This window comes from Patiria miniata, unplaced genomic scaffold, assembly GCF_015706575.1.
Source record: "Patiria miniata isolate m_02_andy unplaced genomic scaffold, ASM1570657v1 HiC_scaffold_24, whole genome shotgun sequence".
Taxonomy (NCBI): domain Eukaryota; kingdom Metazoa; phylum Echinodermata; class Asteroidea; order Valvatida; family Asterinidae; genus Patiria; species Patiria miniata.
In genome coordinates this window covers 20,240,478-20,260,004 of record NW_024037063.1, presented here as the reverse complement: position 1 = coordinate 20,260,004, position 19,527 = coordinate 20,240,478, and the positions used below count along the sequence as shown (strand labels likewise).

General features: G+C 39.9%; 1 protein-coding gene across 1 annotated transcript; it reads left to right on the top strand.

Annotated features, from left to right (window-relative positions):
• The first annotated feature begins 429 nt into the window (after positions 1 to 429).
• Positions 430 to 2,085, top strand: LOC119731657 (somatostatin receptor type 2-like). The gene has a single exon (XM_038204862.1). It carries the CDS (start codon positions 890 to 892, stop codon positions 1,940 to 1,942), a length of 1,053 nt encoding a protein of 350 aa, XP_038060790.1. The 5' UTR covers positions 430 to 889; the 3' UTR covers positions 1,943 to 2,085.
• The last annotated feature ends 17,442 nt before the right edge of the window (positions 2,086 to 19,527 follow it).

The following is a 19,527-nucleotide window of genomic DNA, read 5'->3' as shown; positions in this document are numbered from 1 at the left end:
TGACCTAACGGTCACCCTTTTTGATACGACTGGTATTGACAGAGCTGACAGAGCTGACAGAGCGAGTATACTTGATGTACTATGTTTCCTGTTCGAAACAAGCTTCACAGTTACAATTACTCCATGTGGATCTTTTAGGTCTATCCTCTTTTTCGAGAGATATTTGATCATAGGATGTAAAAGAATTAAAATAAAGCTATTACATAAGAGAAGGTTACCAAGCCTTTGCTTTAAACCAAACTCTTGAAAATTCCAAAGGTATCTGTAATGATCTGCACTTGTTTACTCAGTTTTTTTTTAATGGTAGGCACATTGATTTATTTACTAGCAGCTCGAGAGGCTACCACATTGATTCCAGCGAGTGGTATATCTAACCCTTGGATCTAATTTATTTTGCCAGATCACCGGGTGCGAGCGACAGATCCAGTGCAGCCGCTCTTAACACTCGGGAAGCACATCATCCAGACTCGGTCCTGCGCAAAAGCAGACGCGAACTGAGCCGCTGTGTCGTCACCGCTTCGTCTACAACCGAGCTCCAACGAGGTAAGCGCCCAGTGTCACATAAAAAACGACTGGATCGGAGGCCACGACACAGTTTTCATCGGTACTGAAATTTGGCGGGCTGTTGTTCGCGCTGAAACAAAGATGACATTTTAGAGGCTGTATGTTTAAACCACGTGTGTGACCACCATCTGTTTCAATGCATCGCTGATCATTTTAATAAGTGGGTATTAATCGCCCCAATAACTGAAATTAGGGTAATTTATCAAGGGTAAGTAGAGCATGGTACCGTGTAAGCCATTTCACTCTGAGATTGCTCCCCGCTGAAGATTATTGGAGATCGTTTGCGTTGGATATCTCTGCAGCAGACTATCAAGCAGTGGCCATCATGTCGGTTGGTAATGCTACCGAGGAACCCTACGAGGACATGTCCGATCACGACTGGATCTATACCGCCACCGGTTCTTTCTCGTATGTTGTCTGTGTGATCGGTCTTCTGGCCAATACTTGGGTGATATGGGTCTTGCTGAGGCGCCTTGGTCTGAAGACTGCTGGTAACATGTACATCTTGAACCTGGCCATCGCTGATGACTTGTTCCTGGCAGGGCTGGTGCTCCAGGCTGCCTACCAGATCAAGAACGTCTGGCCGTTTGGTGAGTTCCTCTGCCGGGCCTACTTTGCGTTTGACGGTCTGAACATGTACGCCAGTGCCTTCTTTGTTACAGCGCTGAGCATCGAGAGGTACATGGCAGTCAGCCGGTCCAGCCGGGCAAGGCTACACCGCAAGAGACGCCAAGCAGCTGCCGTGAGCGTGGTCATCTGGATGGCTTCCATCGTAGCAGCCGTGCCGACGCTCCTAGCCACCACGTACCAAGCCAGCTCGTACCAAAGCGTCCCGAACGGAACAGACCACCTCTGCCTCATGGACTTCACCTCCTTCGGCCACCCAGGCCTGGCCTTTTGGAGCCAGGCCTTCATCACGTACAACTTTGTGCTGGGACTCTGCGTGCCGTTGACTGTGACCTGCTTCTGCTACGGCAGACTCATCATTCAGATGCGGGAGGTCTCCATGCGAAGCGAGGCAGGTGCTGACGTCAAGCGTGTCACACGCATCGTGACGGGCGTGGTGGTAGTCTTCTTTATCTGCTGGGCGCCCTTCTACCTCTGCCGCATGATACTCGTCTACAACCAGGACCTGATCAGGTGGGCAGGCAGGCCCTTCCTCTTCGAACTCAGCCTGGTCTTCACGTACATCAACAGCTGCGTGAACCCCTTCATTTACGCGCTCATCAGCGTCAAGTTCCGGGAGAACTTGCCGTGCGTGGCCCTGCGTGGCCGAGGCTATAAGAGCGGGAAACGAACCATGGTTTGCGACCGGAACTCCACCGCTTTGACTGATATCCAGCATAACACGGTCATCACAAACAATGACTCCAGTTAGAGGATCAGCTATGGTGTAAGCGAATGCCTGGCAAGGCTGATCGGTGTTGAATTGGATTTAATCAATTTATACAGTAATCATTAACAGCACAGAGAGTCAGCTAGGATCATCATTTTGATGTTGTCCGTCAAGTAAATCACAAGTCAGTCATAAGTCAATCACAAGTCAGTCCTAGATCAGTCACAAGGCAATCACAAGTTAGGTCACAAGTAACAGGAGATGGTGAAATTACACAGAAACGCCTTTATTTTGGTATAACTTGTCACTAGATTTCTGTCTCAATGATTGCCTCTTGATGACTTGTGACGACTTGACAATTATGACATGTTGTAATGGAATGTGCCAAATTAAGGCTAGCGTCAAGAGGTAACACATTAAAAGCAATCTTAAGAAAGTAAGCTAACCGTCGTTTCAGGATTAACGATGAGGTTTCCCTGAGCAAGTTCAATCCGATCATCGTCAACTAGTGGTTGATGTGTGACGTGCCATGCGTATGCGCGATGATGTAAAGCACAGACATTAATCTGAGTGTATATATACGGCATAATTATAAACATCATCACAAAACATCGATCCCTGCTTAACATTGTGATACGCGCCGCCATTGATAACTATAAGCCTCTTCTTTGGTTTGTAAACATTGAACGCTATCCAATGATATCTTTGGAAACATAATAATTTTCCCTTAATTTTGCAACGTAGGCCTTCCATACTTATGCCAAATCGTGGTTGACAGGAAGTGCCAACCACGGGTCGAATGGTCTATTTTTTACCCAGATTAACCAACAATGAGTTTAACCTCACAATGTCCCTCTTCATCACTATAGGGTTTTGGAATAGGTTCTGAAAATCAAAATAGGTTTTTTAAAGGTTTTCCAAGTACCACAATAAAGGCATATATAGGTTTTGAGGATGCAAAACCGTACAAGTTCTCAGCATGAGGTAGCAGAAACAAAGTTAATTGCATACCTCAAGTTCTCCACACTATAGATACAGTTACCAATTCCATGCAAATTGCCAAATTCTAAAACACTTGCCAAAAAATGTTAGATAGGAAAGCCTACATTGACAACGTGGTTATTTTGGAATTATGAACAGTGTGTCAAATTGATTCTTGAAATTTTCTGTAAAAAAATTGTTGAAATGTATGCCATAATATAAAATAATATAATAGTTTTTATATAAAAAAACAAATAAGCTCTCGACTTCAAATATAGGTTTTTATAGGTTTAAAGGTTTCACTGTGAGCCCTGGGGTAGCCTTATTCCAATGTTAGGCAAATAACATTGCCTAACAGTGTTGTACCCATTTTTTTTTCCAGTGCATTCCAGAAATTCCTCTAAATCGTCTTATCTCTGTAGTTTATTGGGTGAACAGTTCATTCCTTGGATTACGCCTGTGCTGGTTTATGCACATAAATCTTGTAAATAATGGATTAGAATGCTAGAGGGCATCGGTTATTTTTAAACTCGTTTTAAAATTTGTCTGAAGACTTACAAATACGTATTCGGTCTTTTCTTATGGTATTTCAAACCGTTCCAATTTGTTTATAAAAATGAGAGCACAGTACAGTTTCTACGTGTTTAAATTTAAACAGCTTGGAAGCAAGATTCCGGCGACAACTTCATGATAATTGTTTCAATGATATCATAATATTGTATACACACAAACATTGAGAGTTAAGATTGATCGTGATTAAAGTTAGGCCGTAAACACTCCAATAACATTTTAAACACGCGGATTAATACAAATCTCTAATGGTTTTCAGATTGTTGCAATATCTCAACGGCGATGTGATATTTATGTTCATATGTCCCCTACAGGTAGAAGATTCCCTAGCTAAAACCTGCATGCAAAGCACATTCAGATGATTGCCATGTAATAAGCATAATATGTAACATATCCCATGGAAGGCAGGAAGTGTTTATCTGGTTAAAATTGTTTGTATTAACTGAATCTATTTGCGTTACTGCACTATCGGCGCCTCCTGTTATTAATGAGATTAGTGCGTACACCTGCAAGCGTGTATACCTGAAATGCCTCCGTTTGGGCAAAAGTCGATGTTGATCGTGTCGGTTTTTAATGATTTTTTTCTCTCCTAACAGAATTAATTTCCATATCGGCGGTATAATGAGCAGATTGAGTTCACTGTCCTGGTATTATCGTTCCCTGCGGGTGATTTAACACCGAAATCTGTTGTTTTAAACTCACTACAAAATATTACCAAAATAGATAGGTGCATGCTGCTAAACGAAGCGACCTTCAGATATAAAAACAACTTTGCGGCACTTCAAATTGAGTGTCAGGCACTCTGGCACCGGCTGGTTCCGTAACCATGCGGCAAACCTTCCGGGCAATTTTGCATACATTCATGAAAAATGCTCCTCCAATTATATTTTTTGTATTTAAAGTGAAACGGATCGATTGTCTGTCTCTGATAAAAAAAAATGATTTGAAAACACCTGCACTATTTGTCTGAAAAGGATGATTTCATATTTGCATTTCAGCTTAAAGGGATTCGTGTTGAGTTAGTAGCAGACTCGAAGCTAAATTTGCAAGTGTACTTTTTACACTGATATACCGGGGGCAATTTCACGGCGCTGTTTAAAGCAGAAAATCGTGCTGACCTTAAAGTTGGTGAATACATGCTTTTTGGGTGTGGCACCTTAAAAAATAGATGTTGGAATTGATAATTTTCTAGTGTTACATTTATGAGCTTTCTAAAGAGACATCGCAAGAAGAAAAAACGGCCCATGACAAGTAATCAATTAATTAATCTCAACTTTTGAATTAAGAGCGGGACGCTCCTAATTCGTTCTAAATAGTGTTCGCTATTTCTGAATTGGAGCGCGCCATTTAAAACTTATTTTAGAAACTGTATAAGGCCCGCATAAACAAAGAAGCAACATTATTTGTGACAGGACATTATATTCCTTTAAATTTCTGTCGGAGAAGAAAATCCAAATTTTGAAGAAAAAAAAACACGTATATACCAACTTTTAGCACTTTTTAATGGTATGGCTGAGCTATAGGTTACGAGCGCATGGATAAATCTATTATAACGTCACCTTGTCAGAAAATTAGGAACTTTCAATACTGTGTATTGAAACTTAAGATAGTGAAAACATGCAGCACAAGAAAACACACTAGCGCATGAAACAACCAGTCCAACCCATTAGTACTGCATCAATAACAGTGTCAAAAGAAACATCTTGTACCTAGTCTTTATCTTTACACATTCTCTCCATAGTCATGCCACCAGACTACTGAAGGGTCAATCTTTTTTACAAAGGTGATATGTATACCAGTCTAGTCTTAGGCTTTAAATTGCAATCACTTTGCATCACTCTCGGGTGCAAATTGTTGAAGAAAAGTCTCCTGAAAAAAAATTGAAGTGAGACCTCAAAATTTGCTGGTGAAATGCTGAGGACCTTGTCTTTGCCTCATGAACATTATGGAGAATTTTGTTGGCTAAAGGGTGAGTAAAGTTGGCCAGATTTTAGTTTGCATGTTTGGTTTCTGCCCTCAAGGTCCCAGTCTGAACGTCACTGATTTAAGCAACTTTTTCCACTGAGTTAAGCATGCCTTTTGCTGTGCTTATGCTTACGGTCTCCATGAAATAGACGGAGGCTCTGTTAGCAGAAAATCATGTGCTTTATAGCAGGGCCATGAAATTGGGCCCAGATATATCGAGAAAACATCCAAATTCTTGACATTTTTAGATATAACAAGTTACACTTGAACACGATGAATAAATTTCTTAGCATTGCTTAATTGAAAATTGAGATGTCATGTAACAAAAAAATAAGAACTTTACTATAAAGGAAGAAATGTCGATGAAAACATTGTAAATTTCCCATGTTGGAGCGTTGCTGTTTGCATAAAAATGTTCATTTTCTTAATCGCGACTAAAGTTTTTTTTTGGGGGGGGGGATTGTATCTACAAAATCATCAAAGGTTTTTGTTCGTATATCAGGTCGTTCGCGAGTTTTTATCTTTCGTTGCAATGTTCATATTGTGGCCCGCTTGAGGTGACCATTCGAAAAAGAACATCAAATGTTAATGACCCTTGTAAGGAGCCCTTTCGTGTCTGCGGATCTGGATATTTTCCAGCCGTGCGTTCCACGGCTTTGTCCGACATGCAACGGAGCAGTCAAAATGGCGATTGTCGATGCGAGTGACGGGGTTTAAAAACGTCCTATCCTGCCTGGGGACGTTTAGTATTGACGCTGTCCCTTCTCTGCCAAATGAAATGTTTCTTTTGAAACAGCAACACAGCACCCTCGTTCCCATGCTCCGGGCAGTGCGACTTTAGTACATAATACTGCAAATCGGCATGCAGCGCATATATGCCAGTTAGGCAGAAACGAGTGTGTGGATATACAGGGTGAGTCAAAAAAAGCGAAACCCAAATGTCGGGACCATTGTTTCAGTGAAGTTCTGCATGTAGCACTTTCAAAATCTACGATATTAAAGCCCAATTCATAAGCTTTCTTTTAGTACAAGAATCATTCAAATCACTTATGTACTTTTCAAGTTACGGAAGTTTAAACACAACCACCGTTTTAAAGTTCTGTCCACGGATCACAAGAAGGTAAGCGTTCTTTCAGCAAATCGAAAACAAATCACATACTAGTAGGGATGTGTGTGAATTGTTTTCGATTTGCTGAAAGAACGCACACTTTTTTTTGTGATCCATGGACAGAACTTTAAACGGTGGTTGTGTGTAAACTCAGTAACTTGAAAAGTACAAGAGTGATTTGAATGATTCTTGTACTGAAAGAAAGCTTATGAAATGGGCTTTCATATCCTAGATATTGGAAGTGCTACATGCAGAACTTCACACTAAAACAATAGTTCCGACATTTGGGTTTTCGATTTTTTTTGACTCACCCTGTATTGCGTTATGGTTTTGAGGTTTACGCTGGGAAGGACGCTTGTTACGAAGGAGATGCTCTCGCAAAAAGATGACGAGATGGAAAAAAACGTGTGAGAGAAACAAGAAACTGATACTGAGTGGCTTGTGGGAGTGAAGCAAGAGGAAGTTAATGATATCGGACAGTCAGAATTTGAATTTAATGTGAGTGATCATAGTTGGCCTATTCAGTGCGCCACCAAGCAGCCAAGTGCACGGTCACATTGCGATACACCTGCACTATATGAACATGCAGTTACTCATCAGACCTAATTATTTACGCGAAGCACCACGTACCACACAATGCATACAGGATGAGTCAAAAAACCGAAACCCAAATGTCGGGACCATTGTTTTAGTGAAGTTCTTCATGTAGTACTTTCAAAATCTAGGATATACATGTAAAAGCCAAATTCATAAGCTTTGTTTTAGTACAAGAATCATTCAAATCACTTATGTACTTTTTAAGTTACGGAATTTTAAACACAGCCACCGTTTTAAAGTTCTGTCCACGGATCACAGAAAAGGTGTGCGTTCGTTCAGCAAATGAAAACAATTCACACACATCCGTATGTGATTTGTTTTCGTTCTGCTAAAAACTTTTTTGTGATCCGTGGACAGAACCTAAAAACGGCGGTTGTGTTTAAAATTCCGTAACTTGAAAAGTACATAGGTGATTTGAATGATTCTTGTACTAAAAGAAAGCTTATGAGTTGGACTTTTATATCTTAGATTTTAAAGTGCTACATGCAGAGCTTCACTTGAACAATGGTCCTGACATTTGGGTTTCGGGTTTTTTTTTTACTCGCCCTGTAATGTGTTGAAACTTGCCTCTCTGTTAAGAGAGTATACTGACTGTGTGAGTGAGTGTGAAAAATGTGAATACAAATGAGGTAGAATAGGGAGCAGGTTTAGGGTTGATAGTAAGTTACACAAGTTTACGAACATACGTTTACGAAAAAGTTTCTCGGGACGTCTGAAGGACCGTGCATGCGCCTGTTTGTGAGCAAGAACGCACTCCAAACAGGACCTTTTTTCAACACGGCACATCGTAAAACTAAAGTTAGCGTAGGCTAACATGTAGTATGAAGCAGAGGGGAAATGCATGAAAGAGAGAAACACGACAAATGTAAAGAGATATAGTAAGAATGCTCAAAGGAGGGACACAGTGTTTAAGACGAATGTTGTGTCAGTCAAAACTGACAGGTACAAAAAGGAACATGCTAGCGAGAGGGGAGGAGTTGGAGAAGTTTCAAGTGATTGAAAATCATGGAAAAGGATTGCCTGTTTTTAACCAGACTAAAATTCTTATCAAGTTTGAGTTGATGTCTGCGAACTCAATTTGAAATGGGAACATTAGATGCGAAAACACTCTTAGGACTGATCAACAGTGTCATGAAAGATTTATTAAGTTATAATTCAGAAACATGGTTCAGAGCTGACAATTTAATTTCTTTACTAAAAATGACAATACTTGAAACATTCTCACATATCATATTTGACGAGTTATATATCATTGTAGAAAGAGCAAAGCTATAATGTTCAGATTGTATCGGGATGGTCAATATCATATATCGCGTGAAGAATCTACGGCGGTGGATATTATTCTATTATGCCCGGCCCTTAAGGGACCATCTTGGAAATTTTGAAGATGAAATTGATGGGAAAGTTGATAGTAACACGGCGTGCCGTTGGGAGTTTTGGAAGGAGCCTTGGTATTTCAATGGTTGCAACACGGAAAATGTGACTTTGAGATGAATGACTCACTTGATAACGGATGAAACAGATCGTGTATTACATGGGTGTGCGTGACAGTGTGTTTGCACGGCGGGAGTGAGATGTGAGAAAAAGGCGGGAAAAGAAGTCAACAAAAATGTGTTGCATTCAATACGCGCACGTGTGTCGTCTGCTTGGCCAGCTGTCGGGCACAGCGTTAAATAAGCGTGAAAACATGCATCTGATTACTAGACTAAATGGTGGAACCCAGTTTTTTCATAACAAAATACTCATGTAGTGTGAAAGTGGTTTTAGCGCTTATATGAGTAGTGAACAGAAAATAGTCTAAAACTATAGACTTAACAGAATCGTTTCATCAGCGAGTGACAGGTTCGGTGTTAGCGAAGCTCGCGCCCCGTTTTTTTGTAAGTTAACCGGTATGTAGCCTCTAACTCTAGCCGCTTACTATGGCACCGGACGCCGTGACATATTTGTGAGTTATGACACTGATCTATCTGCCCTAGCTGTCAGTGTACAGTCATGCCAGCTAGCATTAAAGGCCCAAAAATAACCGATGTCTGCCGAGTTGGGCCGGGAGGGGAGTTCGCTGCCGTTAGGATATAAGCTTCTGAACTCGACACATTAGATAGATGAGATCGTGTTACACGTACCGTAACAAATCGGTTTGGCCTGATTTCTCAAATCTGGCGGGTCGAAAAATAAACCCACTTGGGTTTTTTTTTTCTGTCTCGCTTAGGCTGACTTTGCAACTGCGTATCATATGGTTTATAGACATCTTTCTCACAATACGACAAAATGGCTTCATTTTCAAGAACCTTCATAATTTTGTTCAAATAGGAAAGTGGTAGGACTGTTTTATTCCTTCAAAGAAAAAGAAAGAAGTAAACTACCCCATTTAAGGCAGGGGAAATGGAAAATGGAACCTTTCCAAAAGAGTGAAACTAGAGATAAGACGATTTAGAGTAAAATCGCTCTAAATTTTAGATTGAAAAAAAATTGAACAAAAATCACTCCAGTCAAAACTCGAGTTGAAACTCCATCTTTTCGATGAAATGATTTTCGCTCTAAATCATGTTGTCTTCAGTTTTAGTCGAATGAAATTAACTTTAAAAATACATTTAACTTTCACTCCTTTCACGCTGTCAGTCGGTGAGAGATCATTGTTAAATAATCCTAAGGCACAACCTTGTATGCTGCTGGCACCAATAATGGTTTAAAACGATTGTATAGTAATTAATTGCTTTTTAAGCAGAGCACTTGATGTATATTCGCAGTTGGCACGACTCTCTGATATCCATGGGACAAGACGACTTTTTGGTGAAAAAAACTCAAATTTTAGACTGAAATACCAAAAAAAAAACCAAGAACCAATCCAGTGGAACTCGAGTGAAAACTGTATTTACTCCATTTAACAAATTTCACTCTAAAACGTCTGTTCCTTAATTTCAGTCGGTGGAAGTGAATTTTAATTTTTTGGAAATAAGAGAGAACGCCAATTTAAAGAGCTAAAACAGGTACTCATGTTCAAAAAATGTATTTTGCATTTGTTTTATACAGTGTCCACCCAAAAAAGTCCCTTTGGAGGATTCTAGCAGAATTCGAAAAAATAAATAAATGTTATTTATACTTAATAGGGCCTACCTGTTGTGAAACATATTTATTGTACTATAGGTTTTCCCGGCCAATTTCCTAAAATGTTCATTCACTTCTGAAAATTGGTCATTCTGAATTTGAATTCCCGTCTTTAATCCCATTTCAATTTAACGAAAGTTCAATGTTTTCATTGTCCGTGCATTCGGTTTTTGAGAACCACGCGGCCAATTACGTTTCCCGTGCATTCATTTACGCAATCATACCTTTTCGCGCAGAGTTCTGGCAAACAATTTCGTGAATGTGCCATCAAAGGTTCGTTTTTCTCATTCAAAATAGCAGATTGCATCACATAACATTAAACCGAAAGTGACATAGAATGACCAATGTTTGAAATCGCCCTGTAAAAGCGAAAAGGGGGTCTTGTAAACGAATCTGAATAAGCATAAACGAAAGGTGCTGCTCAATCACTTATTTGATTGAACTGAAATGGAATCGAATGCTCTGGTAGCGAACATGAAACGCGTGTTCAGAGCGATTCTGAAAGTCCCACGAAAATGAATGACCAATTTTCAGAAGTGAATGAACATTTAAGGAAATTGGCCGGGGAAACCTATATTTTCTGTGCAATTTCCATCGGATTCGGTTCATTGGTTCTCAAAATAAAGGCTATTATGTAACACACTATTTTGCACCTTTTCAAGTTTACTTAGCTTAAATTTGCTTTGTGATTAAATTGCTTAACTAAACAGGAGGAATACTATTGTTGACACTTCTCACTGCTGACTGTGGCTATTTGTTATGTAATATCTTCTTTAGTCAAAACAAAGTGTGTAAAACACCTGTTATAACAGTAAGTGGTTCAGATCATTAAGGCAGGGGCTGGCCTTTCAAATAGCAGACACTGACACCTGCCATCAAATAAAGCGAATGAGTCTAGGATTGAATAAGGAGCAAAATGGACTGGTGTTACATTAATGACCTTTGTTTCAAACCACTGTATCCAACAGAAATTTCACACAAGAAAGAAAAAATGGTCGGGCTCACCAATTCTGTAATTGAATTTACAAATTTTCATAAATTACGAGAATTCTGATACACCCTCTAGAGGGACATTTTTGGGGGGACACACGGTACATTGTTTTAAAAATTACGTACTTTTACATGTTAATCAGTCATATATGTTTAACATTTGAATGAGCTTAGTTTTTGTGTCTAGTTCGTGAGCTGCGAAGGCACTTTGCGAAAAAATTGGGTTGAGTTCCCCGATACAAATTTGTTTTGCGGCAAGCGCACTTTGCGAAATGTCCTCTAATTTTCTGAGGGTCTGCACAGGACAAGAAACCCTCAGGATTGAGACTAATCCACTCATTTGGGGAAAATATGCAAGAGTGATTTGATTAACCAAATTGGATCGAGTCCCAAACCACTTACATACATTTTCCTAGTCAAGAGGGGAAGGTCTGATCATTCAAACTGGGGCACAATTCCACATATAAGCCAGATGTTATGAGAGACATAAGTAGTGTATATACTAAGCAACAATCTGTTTTGGCAGTTTAGATCGGATTTATTGCTGGAAGAGTTTACAGTCATTTCAAGGTGCCAGATTGGTGAGACAATCTTCAAAATTGTTGATTATGAAACATGTTCAATGTATAAACAACGAGATGGAACATGAACATGCAAGCATTTCCATTAAGGAATTGATTTTAAACATTAAAGGTACGCTATACGTAGGAGCTCTGTCAACAATAAAAAAAAAAAAAGAGTCAGAGTTTAGACTAGTCGGTGTTTGGTACCCAGACGCTCCACCATTCATGGGAATGGAGTTGCAAGTCTAAAAGGCGCTCGTTGACAATTCTTTAAAGAGTCTATCTCATCGTGGAATTATTCTTTTGAGGAATTATGGGATACTATAAAAACGCGCCCTCTAGCAGTCTGCTTTTGCGTGTTGTTGATCAGTTATGTTGGGTCGATTCAAACTGTAGTGTAATATGAATCTAGTTTAGAGAATGGTTCTTTGGTCGTAAAGGATGTTTTAATTTTTGTAACAAAAAAGTTCATTTTATCTAAATTAGTTGCCTGTTTGTATTGTAAGCCTTACAGTCTTTTTTGTGTAAATTATTTGTGCCATCGCATGTATGTACGTGCCTCACACAGCTGTCTAGAATCTAAAACATGCACTGTACAATACCCTGTGTTGTAAATGCATATCGTATCTTTGTAAATAACAGTAACATTGTACATATGGCACGTTCAAGTCCAATTGCTTAATAAAGAGAAGAACACTGTTAACAAAATGAGCAGAATGTCTACATGTTATTTGTGTTACAAGCACGGGTATGTCCGCATTGACGGGTGTTTAATACTTCTCATACACTACCTAATTTGCCCGAGTATAGACAACGTGCCCTGTGACGTCATTCCGACAGGTAATCGCCGGTCACACAAACATTTTAGCACCTTTTCCACGTTATTTGGCCAACATAAAACTAGTTTATGTCAACACTTTTATACCACTCACATTTCCAGAGATATACACGCAGTGCAGAAGAATTGCTGAACAATGGCATCACGTATTAAAGTACAACATAATGGTCTACTACTCTCCTATAAGAAGGAAGAGCTTAAATGTGAAATTAAAATTCTAATCATGCAAAGTGCCCTGAGGATAGTATATAATTAATATAGAAAAGGGCTGGTCACAAAGAGGACCAGCCTATGGGCTCCGTGCACAAGTACCCCCTCAACGGTAAGAAAAGGAGAGTTGGAGGAGACCATTTGGAAAGTCATTCGAACGCATTGCTGACGACGCCTGCTGATGCACACGCGAAGACGCTGTGGCTTTGTAAACATGGAGAATAAAATTCGTCGTGCGTACTTTGCGGTATACGCACGCGAACCAGTACATGCACGCGGCGTGTCCCCCCTCCCGGGAGCCCTTACCAGTGGTCAAAAAGCGCCCTCTCTTGTTGGTGCATGGAGCCCATAGTCCGAATCCAGCAAGTCCCGCCCACTGCGCCGCACGTGATAATAATGGCCGCAACCTGATAATGGTCTATAGCCATTCTGAATCAACTAAATTAATTTGTTTTGTCTGTAGGATCAACTTTACTATCCGCTCCGTTCACAAGTACCCCCTCACCGGCAAACAAAGTACAGTTTGGGGTGACCGACCGATTTGGGGTGACCGACCGACGCCATCTTGCCTGACTGCAATTTTGCCGCGACGCGCGGCCGTACCACTGCGTATACATAGTACAAATCCCCTGGTGTACGTGCGTCACACACAAGGAACGGTGCGCGTCAACCAGCTAAATGTCCCGCCCATAGGACGTCGTTGCTAGGTAAAAGGGCGCCCTATTTGTTAGCGCACGGCGCCCATAGGCTTGCTTTTCTTGTTTTTATAAAGTTATACAGTTTCGCCGCTGTGGGCGCAGGTCTTGCTCTAATACGCATGAGTTTTAAACCCCGTCTCGATATCAAAATCGCTGTCCGTGTATCGTTTTCAATCTATTGAATTACAATCACGAACGGATATCTTTGGAAAACGAGTGTGGAATATCAGACGTTTCTCTTCCAAAACGCGGGGAACATTCTTCGATTTTTTCCCTGCTCATGATTGCCTGCATGTGTACTTGACCGCTGGAAGGGTGGGTTCGACGTTGAAGTTAGATGTCACGTGATTGCATTACTGCCAGCGTCTACTAGCCTACACATTAATCGATAACATCTGTGACTGGGAACAATTATCCTGCCTGCCCTGCAGAGATTTTTAATTGCAAAAGAATACATTCGTCCATTCCAAATAAGTTATTGGGTTCAACATTTTAAAGGGCCAGTGAAATGAATTTTACACTAGAGCATATTTTGTACCAAAATAACAACCATTCCTCTGAATTGTATAAAACCACGAGACATCCTTTTTAGGTAAAGGATTCTGCAAAGTGCACTTCTTTAAACATTTAAAATGTTTCATGCTTTTCCTGACCACTGGAGCGCTGTTGCTGTGATGATGTCACTTTAGGAACAAATATTTCGGATTAGGGTTTTTGTCTTCAAATTGTGAACCCAAAATGTTGCTTATTGAAAACATTTGTGCATCAAGTTTTCCCATTGTTTTACTGTCATGTACTAAAACAACAACGAACCACTGAAAACAGAAAAATAACTCAATTCTTGTGACTTTTTATGCTTTAAGCAGATGTGAAACTGCAGTTTCTGCCTTGAATGACATCACCGTTTTGCTCATGAATATGGAAATTTGCATTAGCATAAAATCCAACAAGACACCAAACGGTCTTAAAAAGGCAGTATAAGAAGATTAAAAATAAAGTTACATGGAACACAACGGTACATTTCAAGCATTGCATTTACAAAAAAGTATATTACATTGGCCCTTTAATGTACAATTGGCTAGGAAAACTGTTCACCAACCAGCTCCTCTGACAGATTTTGACGCATTGTTCTCAACATTTTGTCGAACTTTACTTGAACTAGTCAACAATTGTGACCCACCAAACAACAACATGAGTTTACAACTAGGAAAACTGCAGACAGAATCTCACACGATGAATATCAGTATGAACTAGAAAGCACTCAGAGAGCGCAAACCTCCGCCAAGGCTAAACAATTCCCCTCCATATTGTCAGTTCACCCAAAAGAAATACCCGCATACTCACTGGACTTCCCTATTTTATTGCACATTTAAAATGTCAACAGGATTGGTCATATTCTAAATTTATCGAAACATAGCAATGTTGGCCGCTTTATGACAGTGTTATAGTTACTCAATAAAAAAAATCCTTAAACTCAAACATGTTGTAGTCTACATGTATATGCCTGTGTCGGTCTACCTCTATCTCCACTCCCCCATTGTATAAAATGGTCTTGCCCATTGACTTGTGTGGTTAGATCACGTGGGTGGTAAGGCATACAGGTTAACGGTTTTATACACAGAGGTTCATAGTCTAAATTAATGAAGAATCCTTAAAAATAATCCACACCCCAAAAAACTTAAAATTATGCGCTTCCTACATCAGGTGAAAAGCTGACAAGTGTAAAATTGGTCATTATGACTCATTTCGTTTGATCCACCGACAATTGACTATAGGCCTACCAATCGCAAGGTGGAATACAATTCTTAAAGATTTATTACCAACATTTTTGATAACGGTGTTCGGCCAAGAATTGGGATTCCTTTCCAAAAAAACTTTTAAAAAGTTTTTCAGTTCGCTGGCAGGAATGTCTATTTTTATAAGTCTCCGAAGCACCTTCAAAATGTCTTTTAAAAATAATCTCAATGAACGCTGCTGCGGTGTCCAAAACATAACCCTCGAGATTTTACTGCAAAGTGATAATGGCGGTTTCAGCCGGCGGCAGAATGACAAACACACTCAAGAAAGCAACGACATTCCTTTCTGTCCCTTTTCTTCTTAAAATTTTAGAGCAATCGGGACGATAATACCCATAAGATCCTGCCTCTCAAAAGCGAGAACCGCAAAAGAATTCACACCCCATTAGCCGAACATTCTTTTTACAAAGTGTTAGTAAGTGCTCACGTATTCGTCCTCTTGAGGTTTTCATTCTCTTCTCAAGTTCTCAGAACCAAAAGCCTCCCAAAAACAAAGCGATCAACTTGAGACTTGTGCTTGAGCCGATAAGAGTCAATATCGCGCACCGTGTACGTGTGGGAAAACGTGAATGGAAAATTGATCGCTCCAAGATTCTCATTTTGATTTTTGCGTTGGCGTGGCATTATCTCATTATCGTGTTATCGGTTTCACATGCCTGGTGTTGTTCAACTCTTCGCTGGTTTCCCACCGCCCGTTCCGACGGCCCTAGTGACATCTGATTTCTTTGAGCTCGAATTGGACAGGGTTTGTATCATTGATCTACCCGTTAATATATCCGGATTAGCTGTTCAAAGTGAAGTCACCGTCCGCCATTTTGCCACTCCCATAACAATGGAATTTTTAACAAATCTATCTAACCGCAATCTTTACCTATTTTATTAAATGAATTAAACATGTAGTAGACATTAATTATAACTAAACAAATTGAAACGAAAAATGTTATTTTGTATACCTCGATAATTCTTGTAAGATTGTATTATGAATGTGCGATGGGAGTGGTTATGACTAGTTGCCGTACCATATTTTAATTGAGAGTTTGGGGACCAGCGAGTAGCTTCAAAGGTTTGTACAGCGCGCAAATGGCGAATGAGCTATCCAGATTTATTTTTTAACATACAGTGATCAGTGGGATAGGGCGGTGAGGACCAGCGAAATCTATCTCAAGAATGGTCCCAATTCTCAACCTCAACGGCTCTTTCATGTCCACGATCTAAACATTCACACATTGCCTACAGTTGTATACTTCCCGTGCTCTTTAGGGAGTGGCATCCAAAAAAATTAAATTTCAAATTACTGCTGTTTTCCAGCGCTACCTAAGTCATAAGCATGATACATTCATGGTTGTTTACTGAGTGAGTTAAAAGCATAACCTCGACGGCTTTTCATGTTAACGGATACGTGTCTAATGATTCGTCCCTTCGGCTACGTGGTGTAAAGTTTGAATTATTCGCTTTCCACTTAAAGTGTCTCGACTACAGTTGTGCTTTTTTAGAGAGTGGCATCCAAATAAATTAATTTTCAAATTAATGCTGTTTCCCAGCGCTACCTAAGTCATGAGTATGATACATTCATGCTTGTTTATCCCGTGATTGAAAAGCGTAGTCTCGACGGCTTTTTCGTGTTTACGAGTCATTCATGCACACATCGCCTACAGTTATAAACCTCCCGTCATTTTTTTGGCTAAGCTCATAAACCTATAATTAAATTTCAAGATTTCATGTATCTAATCCGATAACAAGATGTCAACTTTGGCAGAAATCACTGCAAATGCCACACAACACCCAGATATTTTGTTTCAGTGCCATGACCCAATTACACAAGTGGATGACCGAATGGCCTTTTAAAATTTCAATTTTAACCTCAAGATAATACACAAAGGAGAGATGTAAGCATCCCGAATAAACCTCTGGAGGACAGACCACCGAGTCAACTCCTACGGGGTTTAGAGAAGAAGTGTCTAGCCTTTATACGTGTCTGAAGATTCGTCCCTTCGGCTACGTGGTGTAAAGTTTGAAGTATTCGCTTTCCACTTACAGAGTCTCGAGTGCATAAATGGGCCTAGTATATAATATCGCTCCGAGCTACAAGATTCAGATACTTTATAAAGGTATACATGTTCGTGTATTAAGATAAATATTGGATGTATAAAATTGGAAGTGTGCTCATCCTCTATGGTCAAGAATGGGATCACATTTCTCGAAGCTGAAACACATAATCATTTAATTAGAGGGGCATTCCGGCAATCGGGCTTCAAAACCCCGCGTTTTAAACGAAATGAAATTACCTGGAAAGACTAAAAAGTAAAATATAAATGTCCTTACAACCATCCTTTAAAAACTTGGTGTTGTTGTGTTATTTTGGCGAGAACCATGCGAGAACGAATTTCGGGGGTCATAATTTTGATTCCGAAAAATCGAGCTGCTAAGTGCTAGTCGTGAATCCAGCCGTAGTATCGCTCATGCGGACGTGTGAAAAATAACATTTTGTGTATTGGTGCTGTGTGTATTCGATATTCATACGTATCTGTATGTCAAACCATGGTCAAACAAAGTCCGTCGCGTCCCGAAACGACCTTGTTGTGTGGTCTTTTTTCGGGAACGGTATAAGACATTAGGTTTGTTTTCTTTCATCCAGACTTTTCAATAAGGATAAGTAAACAATCCAAAACATGAAATGGTCGGGGATTTCAGGCCGTAATGCCCCTTTAACTTGGCACAGTTCTGCGTGATAAAGGTGCCACGTAGAGTTAACTTGCTGTGCGCAGAAATTGCAAAGTGGTTACTTTTTTCTAAGTCATCACTTGTAAAAGAAATTTCTATTTTCTACTCATGAGTACTGTTCATTGGACAGGCAAAAAAAAACCATTTGATGAGCGGTCAACAGTATTTTATTCAGTAGAATCAATCACAACGCTGAAGATGATGATGGCTACGAACAATACATACATAATCAATCACGTTAACTCTTAAGTGTGCGACATAGTACTGACATTTTTAGTACATTTTACAACAATTTTTAATTAGTCGTCAATTTAACATTCATAATCCACAAGTTCCCTATTGGGACATAGCTAAAAAAAAAAAAACATCGCGAGTGCCCTTTAACCCTGGTTTAACTTTTGACCCAGGATTTCTGAGGCAAAGATCAGACCCAGGCCAACTCCCATATGATTTGCATTGTCCAGTGAAATATACATGTAGCTGCTGTTATCACAAGGCTATCAATCATCTTTTCATTTGGCCCGGCCTTATAATAATAATATAAAAATTTCTACCGCGCACTTTCCAAACAAGATTGATCAAATGCGCCTTACAATAGGAACAATAAGACTTCAAGTAATTTAAAATTCAATAAAAGTGCATGAAAAAATCATTAATCTTCTCTCTACAGGTTTCTTCAGACTTTCGAGCTCCAGTGCATATGGCACTTTTGAGGAATTCTTGGTTTCATTACCAGAATGAAATAAATAAATAGCCGAACAGCATAGTAAATCCAATGACAAGAAAACATGCATGTTTCACCCGTACTTGTCTTCCCTGTCGGTTCAAAAGTCTATCGGTGTTTGCCTTCCTGCGCTTCCCGTAGCTTACATTACCGTCTCTTATTAACAAATCTAACAATAGGACTGTCCGCCTTGTTTACTAAAGTCCCCGAAACCCCCTAAGCTAGTGGTGAAATTGCAGGATATGCAAGCGTGACATCGGACTGAATTTTCTGGAGAATAAAACCTTGGAAAATTGGGTTGGGATTCCCACCGGAAATAGAGACAATTTTCTTGAAGTTTATTCAAGTGAATTGGCCGCCGCAGAAAGGTGCCGGCTTGGGAATACAAGCCGGCGACGCGTCGCAAATAGATGAGGAGGAGGAGGTAAAAAAGCTATTGAACTTGTGGCCGTTGTCATATCTTTTTTTTTGACGAGCGGCAAAAATCTATCATCTCGTATTTCAAGCTGTATTTTAGGAAATCCGCGGCGGAATACAAGCATTATCGCCGAATTGTTGTTTTAACGGCGGGTTAAACGATCTTAAAAGGTCCCTGGTCACATTGAACAAGAATACTTAGCCTAATACTTGCAGGCTCCAAAATGACACTTTGCCGTGTCGAATTGACACTTCTTTGGATCATTATCACAGTCATTTTGACCCGTCTACCTTGGCAAAAGTGTCAGTTTGACACAGAAAAGTGTCATATTTTTTACCCTGAA

Bases quoted from the DNA above. Each gene is read 5' to 3' on its own strand.
- LOC119731657 (XM_038204862.1), top strand. From the start codon at position 890: ATGTCGGTTGGTAATGCTACCGAGGAACCCTACGAGGACATGTCCGAT.